Source organism: Psammomys obesus, unplaced genomic scaffold (assembly GCF_907164565.1).
Source record: "Psammomys obesus unplaced genomic scaffold, mPsaObe1.curated_primary_1811, whole genome shotgun sequence".
Taxonomy (NCBI): Eukaryota; Metazoa; Chordata; class Mammalia; order Rodentia; family Muridae; genus Psammomys; species Psammomys obesus.
Window position 1 is genome coordinate 23,003,298 of NW_026596134.1, and position 13,971 is coordinate 23,017,268.

General features: G+C 43.6%; 1 protein-coding gene across 1 annotated transcript in view; it reads left to right on the top strand.

Annotated features, from left to right (window-relative positions):
* Noxred1 (NADP dependent oxidoreductase domain containing 1) overlaps positions 1-12,098 on the top strand; it is a 21,178-nt gene extending 9,080 nt beyond the window's left edge. The window contains exons 4-6 of the mRNA XM_055593123.1: positions 435-583; positions 1,311-1,533; positions 11,933-12,098. Coding sequence (XP_055449098.1) covers positions 435-583; positions 1,311-1,533; positions 11,933-12,098 — 538 coding nt within the window. The remainder of the gene's footprint in view (positions 1-434; positions 584-1,310; positions 1,534-11,932) is intronic.
* The last annotated feature ends 1,873 nt before the right edge of the window (positions 12,099-13,971 follow it).

The following is a 13,971-nucleotide window of genomic DNA, read 5'->3' on the forward strand; positions in this document are numbered from 1 at the left end:
CGCCCCCGCCTTCTCTTCTTCCCCCCCCCCCCCCCCCCCCCCGGTTTTACCCCAACAGCCCCCCGGGTCGGGCTGTGTTCCCCCCCCCCCCCCCCGCTTAGAACATTAATGGCGTCTTGTCTCCCGCCACTCCTTTCCCACCCTGTGCGCTAATGAGAAAATAGCAGACAACCTGAAGAGCTGCTAGAAGTACACGTCAAGCATTGTTTTTGCACTCTTGCGTCCAGTCAAGGGCTAGGCACGTGATAACGTCTAGTAAATACCAGGTGGATGATTGAACAACCCAATCAATCCGTGCCCTCAGAATACTCCCAGGCCCACATCACGTTCCCTGAGCAGCGCCTTGCAGGGGAGGGAGCTGTTTGGCTTTCGCACGAAGGCAGTAGATGGGATAGCTGCTTATTCCCTGTACTCCCTGTCTTTGTGGCTTCCAGGTTGAAACTTCTACTGAATCACACCAATATACTGCGGCCCCACTATCAGTTTGAGGATTCGGACAACATCTGGGGACAGAATCAGAGCATGGCAGATGCTCTCAAGGATCCCGAAATTCTTCGGGCTACCTGTCCCTACTGTAATATTGGTAATGGCACAGCTGTGTAACTCTTTCTGACAGTCTTTTGACAATTACCTCCCATGACTGTATGTGTGTGTGTGTCTTAGGGGAAAGCACAGAGTAGGTACACTCTTAGTCATTTGAATTTGGTGCGCAAAGAGCTTGGTAGGCAAAAGCAACCTTTCTTAGGCAGAGCAGAGACGCCTAATTTTTGACTCCTTAGGTCTGGACTAGAAACAAGTAGGGGAAAGAGCTTATATGAACAAGAGAATGAGCTGGTGGTCCATACCTATAACCGCAGCCTTGGAGAAGGGGAGATAGGAGAGTCAAGCCTTCAAGACTGGCTAGAAAACCAGTTTGAACGCAGCTAAAGCTACATGTGAATCTGTCTTGAAAAACAAAAACAAAATCAATCAAAACAACACAAAGCCAACAAAAAAACAGAACACAGTATCTGGGACAGAAAAGGGGGAGGGCGGCTCTCCTCTAATCTCTCAGCGTTCTCTAGTTCCTCCCTGCTGTGGACAGGTACCCTTGTGAGCTCCTTCAGCCATTAGCAGTGCCCGCCTTCGGCCTATCTGCTCCCCTTTGGTGCCATCAACACATAATGTGTTGTAAAGAGCAAAAAAAGTGTTCATCTGTCATACTGATAGGGAAAGTAGGACAACAGGTGGCTTGGCAGTCATACTCTGGGCTTCTTTTAGGTTCCCTGCAACGGGTTCTTGCAGATGCTCATTGTCACTTTTCTCCCTAGGGGGAGTAATCCTCAACATCAAATGGCTGGAGGCCGTGTTCTACGCGGTCATCAATGTCTGCACATCAATGAATGTGTTTCACTCACACGTGCTGCAGCTTCTCAACAAATTGTTCCTCTCTGTGCACTTAGAAAGCTGCAAGAAAGACATATCCTTGTGCCCCAAATTTCGTTTAATACATTTTATGAACAAAACCTACATCAGGAACTTGTTTCGTAAAAGGTAAGGCGCCAAACGTCTGATCTGTCCCACAATTTTGTCTTAACCTATGTTCGACACTTTTTGTTTGTTTGTTCGAGATAGGGTTTACTCTGTGTAGCACTGGCTATCCTGGAACTTGTTCTGGAGACCAGGTTGGCCTTGAACTCACAGAGAACGGCCTGCCTCTACCTCCCAAGTGCTGGGATTAAAGGCATGCACCACCGCTGCAAGGCCTCTAACAGATACTTTTTAAAAAAAAACCTTTCTTTGTGAGGGGGCTTGTTGATAGCAGAGGGAAACCTGTAGGAGTCAGTTTTCTCTTTTAGCGTGTGGATTCTGAGATGAGACTTAGAATGTGGGCTTGGCAGTAAACCCCTTCACCCGCTGAGCCCTCTCTTCTGCCTCACACATGCTTCTCTTTCATCCTTTCCTGTTCCTCTCCGTGTCTCAGGGTTGGTTGGTTTGTTTGTTTTGTTGTTGTTTTGAGAGTCTCCCTATGCAGACCAGGCTGGCCTTGAATCTGTGATCTTCGTGCCTCAGGCTTTCAAGTTCCAGGATTGCAAACAGGCCTGACTGCATTGCCTGACCTGTGTTCTCTTTTTAAATTGGTGCAAATAAATACACTTTCGAAACAAAAAAATTCAACCAGTAAAAAACAACAACTACAGAAAGACCCAAAAGCTTCCCTGCCTTTTGAATACCATTTCATAGCTAGTTGGCTAACAGACTATGTCTTTGTCATTTTCTCTAGGCACCAACAGATCTTTGTGTTGTGGTTAGATGGTAAGATGTACGAATATCTATTTCCACAGTGTTAGAAGAAGCACAGGCGCATAATACCACCTTCGCTTTCTGCATCCGGCTAGAACTCTGTGTGGATGCGAGCATCGCCTGCTTCACGTGGGAACAGCAGCCGCACAGGCAGCCTGTAGACACTCTTGTCGTCAATCTCATCTCACCCTGCCTTCCTCCACCTCAGTTCTGCACAGTGGGTTTTGAGAACATCCATGCTCTGACTTTGAATGCTTGGACTGGTGTTTCTGCTGTGGAAATGTACTGAAGACTATCTGAGTTGTAAGACACACATATATACAAAACATAGCCACCAATGCCACATTCGAATGTCGTTTTTCTACAGCATGGCGACGATCAAGTCAACCTTTCTGGTCTTTGCTCCTCCAATATGTAAAGTTTGCTGCTGTCATTACCAGTGACTTCTGTGTCTCTAGGCTCAGTGAACATTCTGAGTTCCTTTGCTCGGTGGGCTACTGGCCATGCCATCATTCTTTTAAGTAATTCCTCTTGACTTTTGTGATCCCTGACATTCCTGCCCTTTCCTAGCTCTCCTGCTGTCCTCCCCTCAGATGTGAGCCTCCTGAGCCCTCTTTTCTTTTCATCTACCTTCGTTCCTGGGTGGTCTTTTCTGGTTTGGGAATTCAGGTTGCCGTTTTTTTACTCTGGGCGCCTAAGACTCCACATCGGTGCTGTGCACACACTCACGGGTAAGCGCACAGTCGCCATCCACCCTGAAAGCCAACACGTGCGAGGGCAACCCTGTTTCATGGCTTCTTATCTAACTTCCTCTGCTTCACCAGGGGCTTCAGGCACCTGAGACCCAGACATAATCACTGGTTCTAGTTCTTCTTCCCAGGAGATAATTCCGTTTGGGGATTTCCCTCACATCTTTGTTGTTTTGTTTCCTGAATCTCTTTTAGTTAGTTAGTTAGTTAGTTAGTTAGTTAGTTAGTTAGTTAGTTAGTTAGTTAGTTTTTTTTTGTTGTTGTTTTGTTCTTTTTAAGACAGGGTTTCTCAGGACAGCCTTGGTTATCCTGGAGTTCCTGCTTTAGACCAAGCTGTCCTCGAACTCAGAAATCCGCCTGCCTCTGCCTCCCAAGTACTGGAAATAAAGGCGTGTGCCACCACTGCCTGGCTAGTTTCCTTTTTAATTTTAATGGATCATAGTCTATAATAAGTTCATGAGAAAAACAAACATTGGGAGTAATTTTGGAGATTCATTATGTTTGGAAATGTTTGTGCTCTTACCAAGAAATGGTTAAATAGCAGATTGTAAGCTGAAAATCGTTTTCCTGTAGTGCTTTTGAGCTCTGTTCCATTGTGTTCAGCTTTTAGGCTGTCGGGAGCTATGGAAAAGCCATAAATACGAGCTTCTCTAACTCATCGTGTTCTTACATTTTTGGTTTTGGAGACAGTCTTGTCTAGTCCAGGCTGGCCTCAAGCTGTAACCCAGGCTGCTCTTGAGCTACTGATTCTTTTGGCCAAATCCCAGGTGCTGGGCCACTCTTGCTTTTTTTTTTTCTTTTTTTAATTTTACACAGTGTTTCGCTACATTGCCTTACCTATACTGAAACTTGCTCTCTAGGCAAGGTTGGCCTTGAACTCACAGAAATTCTGCTTCTTGGGTACTGGCCTTAAAGCTGTATGTCACCATGCCTGACTCCAGATCCTCATTCTTGAGTGGCGAGCACTTAACTGATTGAACCATTTCCCAAGCTCCCTGCCCCATTACTTTTTAAAAATAATGTGAAATGTAACACACGTACAGAAGAAGTTCATGTTCTGTTTGTAAATCTACCGTTTTATGGGTTATTGTGAAGCAAATGCCATGTCACCCCATGCCAGAGAAGTGGGGTGTTCAGCTAGGCTTTGCAGTCTGGGTTCTCCAGTCTTCTCTGATTATTTCTCTGCAGTTTCCCATTTTCCTCTATTGTCCCTGTTATTCTTTCCTTTTTAGACCTCTTGGGTGGGTCTTCCAATTTCATGTCTTCTGTTATTAACATCTTTGCCTTCTGCTTTCCTGGCTTCCTCTGCTTTCTTCAGTGCCTTGCTGCTGTTAGCATACTTTAGTAGAGCATTTTTATGTTTATTTTATGTTTGAGATTCTCTGAGTTTTCCTTTTGACAGCAGCCTGCTGTCGTTTCCTTACACAGTATTCTTGTTCTTTTGAGACTATAAACAGTTGTAGTGTTTTCTCCTCCTATTGATTTACTTCTTCCAAATTGTTTAAAAAATTGTTTTTTAAAGTTTATCTCTCACATGCATGTTTGCTTTGCCTGTGTGTACGTCTACGCACCGTGTGCGCACTCGTGGCAGCTCAGGCATCACTACCACAACTTGACAGCAACCTTGACAGCATCAGCAGGGAACCCCTGAGCACCTCTCCAGCTCCCTACGCTGCTTTTCAGTCATGTGGTTGCTATTGTTCAGTTTGGAACTCAGAGGCTTTCTTCTTGGCAACTTGCTCATATTTAGGATCCTGACTGCTAAAATTTGTATTTGTCTAAGCGCTTGCATCTCTGTTCCTCCTAGCTGTCTCACCCCTTCTAGCACACAGCAATCACTGTTCTTTTTACTGGAGCCATCTTGCTTGTTCTGAAAGGCCACATGGCTGGAATCATGTATGTATGCTGGTTTTTCAGACTAGCTTATGTTTCTTCTATGTCTTTGCATGACCTGCTGGCTTATTTTGCTTTCATACCTAACCATATTCCACTATCTGTCTGTACCACGCTTCATCTATTTACCTCCAGAATGACATCATGGTTGTTGTCTTAGATGCCGTGGTTGTTGTGAAGAGATATCATGACCGTGACAACTCTTACAAAGGAGACATTTCATTGGAGCTGGCTTATAGCTCAGAGGTAGTTTGGTCCATTATTGTCATGGTGGGAAAGGTGGAGGTGTGCGGGCAGACATGGTTGCTCAAGAGGCAGCTGAGAGTTCTACATCTGGATCCACGGGCAGCAGGAAGAGACAGAGAGCTACACTGGGCCTGGCTTGGGCCTCTGAAACCTCAGGCCCACTCCCAGTGAGACACCTTCTCCAACCTGGTCACACCTCCCAACAGGTGCCAACCCCTATAAGCTTATGGGGGCCATTTTCATTCAAACCACCACAGTTGTTTTTAAGTTTTGATAATTCTGACTGAAACTGCTATAGACACTTAGGTGTAGGTGTTTGTAAGCAGCAAAATTTCCGTGTGTCCTGTTTGTTTTGCTAAGTACAAGGCTTGGCTGTTGTTATCTGGTAGAGAATAGTTTTCTAGAATCTGGTAAAGTGGCTCCCAGCGTCTCGTCAGCATTCCCAGCAGCACAGTTCCTGTTGTTTCCTCAGCTGGTGCTGTCAGGGTTCTGGACTGTGGCAAATTCAGTAGGTGGGAAGTGCCATCTCCTTGCCTAGGTGGGTGGTGTCATTAAACTTTGCTTGTTGAAGACCTTTTCCTGTGCTTGCTTGTTTACAATCTGTGTTATCTTCTCCAATGACAAGTCTGCTAAGGTCTTTTTTTTTTTTTTTTTTTTTTTTGAGACAGGGTTTCCCTGTGTAGCCTTGGCTGTCCTGGACTCACTTTGTAGACCAGGCTGGCCTCCAACTCACAGAGATCTGCCTGCCTCTGCCTCTGCCTCCCCTAGTGCTGGGATTACAGGTGTGCACCGCCATGCCTGGTGTCTGCTAAGGTATTTTGTCCATTTTTAAAGTGTGTTCTTCATCTGCTTATTCAGTTTTCAGGACTAGTTCTGTATTTTAGTTAATAGTCTCTTATTGGAGATGTCTTTTTCAGATAGTTTCCAACTGTGATCTGCTTTTTTATTCTCTTGACAGTGTTTGTCATGGGGAAGACTTTGTTTAATTGAGACAGAATGTCTGTCTGTAACCATATCTTGTCCAGAACCCAGCAGGCTTAGGCTGGCCTCAAAAGCTGCTATGATCCACTTAGCTTTGCCTCCTCATGCTGGGATTACAGGCTTGTACAGAAGGTTTTCATTTTAATCAACAGCAGCTCACTTTTTCTTTCATGGATCCTGTCTTTCATGCTTGTGATGGGTAAGCTTGACTGTCGGCATGCTTGGTTGGGTTAAATAACTCTCAGGAGCACTCTTTCAGGTGTGTCTGGGAAGGTGTTTCCAGAGAGAATTCAATAAGGGAGATGCCAGTCTGAGTGTGGGCAGTGCCATCAGATACACTGAAGGCCCCAGGAGAAAGCCAGGCTTATGAGAGCGCAGGCATTTTCTCTTTGTTTCTTGTTGCAGGATATTTGATCCCATTGTGAACCCCAAAACTGTGAACTATGAAACCCTGTTTTGTGTGGTTGAGCCCTATTACATACCTTTAATCCAAGAACTTTTTATTATAAACAGGTGATTATGGTGTGGTTCACCCAGCCCTAGCATACACTTTAATTCAAGAGCTTTCCATACACAGGATTTAATAAAGTTAATCCTAGGTCAAGAGGCAGAGCAAGAAACCAGCTGACAAGGATTAAAGAGTAGGGGGGACTTTGAATTGAGGGGCATTATTTATTTATTTTACAATTTATTCACTTAATATCCCAATTGTAGCCCTCCATCTTCTCCTGGTCCTACCCTCCCTTCTTATTCCCCCCTATCCATTTCCCCTAGTCCACTGAAAGGGGGAGATCTCCTCCCTTGCCATCTGCCCATAGCTTATCAAGTCTCATCAGGACTTCGTGGGTCCTCTTCCTCTGTATTCTGGCAAGGCCACACTGCCAGTGGACAGTGTTCAAAGAGTAGGCAATGGAGATCGTGTTAGAGACAGCCCCTGCTCTCTCTACTTGGGAACCCACATGGCGACTGAGCTGCCTACGGGCTACATCTGAGCAAAGGCGTCTAGGTCCTCTCCATGCATGGTCCTTGGCTGGTGCATCAGTCTCTGCAGGGGCCCCTGGGCCATGACTTTTTGGCTTTATGGTTCTCCTTGTGGAGCTCCTGTCCCCTCTGGGTCCTTCTATCCTCCCCTTCTTCCATAAGACTTCCTGCGCTGTGCCCAAAGTTTGGCTGTGAGTCTCTGCATCTGCTTTGATCCCCTGTAGGGTGGAGCCTTTTAGAGGACATCTATGGTAGGCTCCTGTCCTGTTCCCTCTCTTCCACCACTTCTGGTGTCTAGCCTCTTTGCCTGTATCTTCCGTAGGTCTTTAGATTTTAGTATGGTTATCCTATATATTTTTTAAATTTAATTCTATTAACTATAGTTTATTCATTTTGTATCCCAGCTATAGCCCCCTCCCTCCTCTCCTTCAAATCCCACCCTCCCTCTTTTTCTCCTCCTATGCCCCTACCCCAGACCAATGATAGGGGAGGTCCTCCTCCCCTTCCATCTGACCACCCTAGACTATCAGGTCTCATCAGGACTGGCTTCTTTGTCTTCCTCTGCAGGCTAGTAGGGCTGCTCCCCGCTCATATGGGGGTGATCTGAGTTCATGTCAGAGATGGTCCCTGGTCTTATTACTGGGGAACCATTCCTCTTGGACACTGAGCTGCCATGGGCTACTTCTGTGCAGGGGTTCTAGGTTATCTCCATGCGTGGTCCTTTTTTGGGGTATCAGTCTCAGAAAAGACCCCTGTGCCTAGATTTTTTGGTTCTGTTGCTCTCCTTGTGGAGCTCCTGGTTATCGTATATTATATGGCTAATATCCACTTATAAGTGAGCATATACTATGCATGTCTTTCTGGTTCTGGGTTGCCTCACTCAGGCATCTTTTCTAGTTCCATCTGTTTGCCTGCAAATTTCATCAGGGAAATGCAAATTAAAATGACTCTGAGATTCCATCTTACACCCATCAGAATGGCTAAGATCAAAAGCTCAAGTGACAACACATGCTAGAGAGGATGTGGAGGAAGGGGAACCATCCTCCATTCTTGGTGGAATGCAAACTTGCACAGCCACTTTGGAAATTAATCTGGCTCTTTCTCAAAAAATTGGGAATAGTGCTACTTCAAGATCCAGCTTTACCACTCTTGGGTATATCCATCTGTCTGTTAGTCTGTCTGCCTATCTATCTACCTACCTATCGTTTTATCATCCGAATATAAATATATGTGTGTATGTGTGTGTGTGGCTATCAATCTATCTTTTTTTTTTAAAGATTTGTGTATTTATTATTTATGTATTTATTATTTATACATGCATTTGAATCTGTGATACACTTTCCATTCACTATTGTGAAGGTCATCAGCTCCACCTCTATATTTGCTGCTTTTGTGTTAAGGTTCATTTGCTTGAGTGCACATTGTTGGACTGTACTCTCTCCACTGAATAGCCTCTGTCCTTTGACAAAGAGGAATTAACTACAATTGCATGGGTCATTTCTGCATTCTCTATTCTGTCTTGCTGATGCATTTGTCTGTTCTTGCAGTTTGATCACTCAGGCATTATAATACATCTTAAACTGGGCAGTGTCTGTCAATCCTCCAACTTCATTGTCTTTCCACAGAGTTGACTAACGTATCTGGCTTTCCATATCAACTTTATGGTTATTTTGTGAATATACAATATCATAACTTGCTAGGATTTTGAATGGGACTGCATTGAATCTACAAATCAAGTTGAGAATCAAGTTGACATCTTGACAGTTTTCTTATCCATAAAAATGAAATTTCTCTATGCTTATCTTGTTGTTTAATATCTTTCATAAGTTATACTTTCCTTATTTAGATCTTATGCATATTCTGCCAGATTTATATCAAAGTATTTAAGTTTTAGGGCACCAATATAAATGGTTATTGTGCTTTAAATGTCACGTTCTCCTTTGGTGTTTGTTGTTATGGTATGGGCATCTGTTCTCGCTAAATCCCACTTGAAATTTAATCCCCAAAGTCATATCTTTTTTTAAAAAAGATTTATTTATTTATTATTTATACAGTGTTCTGCCTGCAGGCCAGAAGGGGGCACCAGATCTCACTATAGATGGTTATGAGCCACCCGGTGGTTGCTGGGAATTGAACTCTGGACCTTTGGAAGAACAGCTAGTGTTCTTAACCTCTGAGCCATCTCTCCAGTCCCCAAAGTCACATCTTTTCTTCCTTCCCCTCCTCCTTCTCAAGACAGTCTTTCTGTGCAGCCCTGGCTGTCCTGGAACCTCCTCTGTAGAGCAGGCTGGCCTCAAACTCACAGAGATCCACTGTATCTGTCTCCTAAGTCAGTCTTACTGGTATTTGGAAGTGGGACCCTGAGAGGTAAGAGGAACCTGGGCATGCTGGGTCTGCTTCTTCATGTGACACTATCCACTAGACTGTGGTCCAGCAGGAAGGCCCTCATCAGATGCTGGGCAGATGCTGGCACTAAACTGCTAGACTTCCAGGATCCATAATTGTGAGCTTAATAAACCTCAGTTTTTTATAATGAGTTACAGCATCATAAAATGATCCAAAGCACTGGCATATAGGAAGGGGATCGAGTTTTGTGCATTAATCTTATAACCAACAGCCTTGCACTATACATTTACAACTAGTCCAGGTCAATTGCAGATAACACCACACCACATCTCAGAAGTGTGTTATGATATCAGCATAATTGGACTTCCTCCTTCATGTGTGCATGTATCATTGACATAATTCAGTTCATTCAAATATATGATGTATATGCATACATAATTTTTTTTTTGTTTTTTCAAGACAGATTTCTGCCAGGCGAGGTGGTACATAATCCCAGCACCCTGGGAGGCAGAGGCAAAGCAGCTCTCTGTGAAGTGGAGGCCAGCCTTATCTACAAAGCAAGTCCAGAGACAGCCAAGGATACACAGAAAAACCCTGTCTCAAAAAACCAAAAATAAAAAAGGACAGGGTTTCTCTGTGTAGCCAAGGCTATTCTAGAACTCTCTGTAGAACAGGCTGGCTTTGAGCTCACAGGGATCCACCTGCCTCTGCCTCCTGAGTGCTGGGCTTAAAGGTATGTCCCACAAAGCCCGGCTGTAATCTTAGCACTCAGGGAGGCAGAGGCTGGTGGATCTCTGTGAGTGCGAGGCCAGCCTGCTCTACAAAGCGGGTCCAGGATAGCCAAGGCTACACAGAAACCATGTCTCGCAACTGCCCCCGCCCCCCAAAAAAGCAGTCACCACCACCACCCAGCACATGCATAAATAATTGAATTCCTTTTAAAAACGACTGTTCTCAAGTTTCCCAGGCTGATCTCAAACTCACTATGTAGCTGAAGATGGCTTTCAATTTCTGATCCCTGCTTCTACCTCTGAGGGCTGTGATTACAGGAATGTGCCAGCACACCAAGTTTATGTGATTTTGGAGATTAAAACCAGGGCTTCGGCACGCTGAGCAAATGAGTAAACACTCCAGCCACTGAGCTACATTGCCAGCCCCATCATGATTACTTTGAACAAATGGTTACGTTTGATTTCTGCAGAGGAAGGAAAACAAAGGTCTTAGTTCCTTTATCTTTAATGTTCTTCCTTTATGTGGATCCAAGTTTCTAACATTTGTTATTTTTCCTTCATTCTAAAGAACTTTGAACACTCCTTGTAAGAAACCTTTTTTCTTACAAAATTCATAATTCTGGGGCATGGAGAGATGGCTCAGTGGTTAAGAGAACTTGCTGTTCTTGCGAGGACCTGGGTTCGGTTCCCAGCAGCCACAGGGTGGCTCATCATCATTTGGATCAGGAAGTGTGCTCCTCTCTTCTGACCTCAAGAAATGAATGTTATGTACATACACACATGCAAGCCAAACAAGTAAACCTAAAAAAGAGCCATGACTCTGAGTTTATGGTTTAAATATTTCATTCCATTGTCTTCCTGTTTGCATAGCTTCTGAGGAGTCACTTTCTTACCTCTGTAAGACTACTCTGTTGTGAAATAGTTCTCCTCTGGCTTCTCCCCGGATTTTGTCTCCCAGGATATCTCATGACTTCCTGTCGTTTGACACTGTGTTTGTAGTTTTTGTTGGCATTTATACTGCTTGCTTTTCTTAGCTTGCCACCTGGACCTCTAACTTTGTATATAATATTAATTTGGGGAAACTTTTAGTTATTTCAAGTGTTCTGTTCCTTTCTCTCTTCCCCTTCCAGTGTTATCTGTCTGTCTGTTAGTCTGTCTGCCTATCTATCTACCTACCTATCTATCTTTTTATCATCCGAATATAAATATTTGTGTATGTGTGTGTGTGGCTATCAATCTATCTATTTTTTTAAAAGATTTATGTATTTATTATTTGTACAGTATTCAGCCTGCATGTGTGCCCGCAGGCCAGAAGAGGGCACCAGATCTCATTACAGATGGTTGTGAGACACCATGTGATTGCTGGGAATTAAACTCAGGACCTTTGGAAGAACAGCCAGTGCTCTTAACCTCTTGAGCCATCTCTCCAGCCCCCTCAATCTATCTTATATGTATCTCATTTATATAAAACATTTATAAACTAAAACAGATATATAGGCATATATTACATAATTAACACAAATATATATAAAACTTCTTTTGTGTTCTGGTCTATATAGTTCAATCTTTGCAGTTTTCCTTTGGTTTTTGTGCTTAAGAATTTCTATAGTGATATAGTCAAGTTCAGAACTTCTTCCTCAGTATGGTGTTTTACACCTAAGTAAAATGTATTAAACAGACTTGAAGAAAGTAATGCTATCTTTTTTTTTTTTCTCCACCTAGGCCTTTCCCCTGGTTTGATCTGATTGCTGTGCAACTCAAGGAAACTCCCTTTAGCCAGTACCTCTCAGCAACTCCTGTTCTGCAGGACCACCTTACTCTTATGTACTGTGACTCATTTGGCATCTCCCAAAATAAAGAAGAGGGTTCCACAGTTCTTCCACCCTAAGGATGTCAGGGCTGACAGAGAGCCATGGACTTTGAAGCTACACTAATGACTTGAGTGTAGAATAAAACATGAGGTTCTATATACGCCAATATACTTGGGTGTGTTTAGCTTTCAGAAACAGCTTAGTACATTGCTTCCCCCAAAAGCCTTTTAACAGTAGCTTTCTTCTAAACGCTAAATTCAAGCAGTTATGTCAAAATTAATCAAACATGAGAGCTTCTTGACATTCAGTGGTAATATAAAGCTAGAAAATGATATGATTCTCCTACTTTTTTTTTTTTTTTTTTTTTTTGGAGAGAGAAGCAAATGTTGGGTGAGCAATCTTAGTTGAATTAGGATTAATTCATGTTTGTCTTAGTTATATTGGACTATTCTAGGATGGTTATTTAAAGCTATTCCCATTGAAACCATTTAAATCCACAAAAGCCATAGAAATATTACTGGGAAAGATGGAGCTCACTGGTGGAGTGCTTATTTAGGATGTGAAGAACTGTGTGTGTTCAGTCACTAGCACGCCATAAATTTGGTAAGGTGGCGCCTACTTGCAGTCTAGCACTTAAGAGGCAGGAGCATCCAACATTGAAGGTTATCCTTGGCTACACAGTGCATTTGAGGCCAGCCTGGGTCACAGGAGATCATGCATACCACAGGGAAAAAAAAAAAAAACCCACAAAAGAAACAAAACAACCCACCAGCAGCAGCAGCAGCAATGAGAATGCCAACTGGAATTGAGTGTGGTGCCAAATCAGTAATCCTAGTGCCAGGAGTCTGCAACAGGAAGATGAAGTTCCAGGCCAGTGATGGGCCTCAGGTGAGACTGTCTCAAACAGGCAGGCAGGCAGGCAGGCAAAAAGGCACACCCAAGGCGCACCCAAACCTGGCACTCATATTAAATCCTAAAAAAAAGTTTTACAAAATGAAGATCTTCTTTCTGTAGTATATATTTGTTTCAAATTTTATAATTAAGTTCAACACAAAAGCAGGGAACCCACCAAAGCTAGGTAATGAAGTTCCCAGCTTTGCCACTGGATAGAAACATGTTTTCTGAATGCTTAAGAGCTTCTGAGCAAAACCACCCACTATACATGGAAATCACCATGCTTTCATTAATCACCTACATTTTGCTATTTTGCGTAATCCTGTAGTAAGTAAATTCAGTGGTTCTGGAATGCATCTAATTAATTAATTTATTAATTTTTAAGACAATTTCTGGCTGGGTGGTTGCAAGTCTTTAATCCTAGCACTCAGGAGGCAGAGGCGGGTGGATCTCTATGGTCTACAGAGCTAGTTCCAGGATAGCCCGAGTTACACAAAGAAACCCTATCTTGAAAAAAAGAAAGAAAGGAAAGAAAGGAAGGAAGGAAGGAAGGAAGGAAGGAAGGAAGGAAGGAAGGAAGGAAGGTTTCTCATAAAACTTTCTAGTACAGTTTGAGGGAAAAGTTGGTTTGTCATCAAATATTGATATGAAAATGGACTTACATTCAGGTGTATAATTTGATCAGTACATCATTGCCCTTCTGCACTTTTAAGAAGTGAGACCAAGGTGCTGAGGAGAGGGCTTAGGGGATAAAGTGCTTGCTGAGCAAGCAAGAGGACCAGAACCTGAGTAAAGCTGACCTGGCAGATGTGGTGGGTGTCTGTAATCTGAGGGGAGGTGCAGACAGGAAATCCCCCCTCGAGTAAGCTGGGTACCTAGAATAACCAAGCCAATGATTTCTGGGAGTCCTTGCCTTGCGAATAATGTGGGTGGTGACGGGGAAGGCACTGGACATCAACTTCTGACCTCCAAACTCCTCCACAAGTGTGTCCCCCACTAACAGGCACAAACACACACACACACACACACACACACACACACACACACACACACACA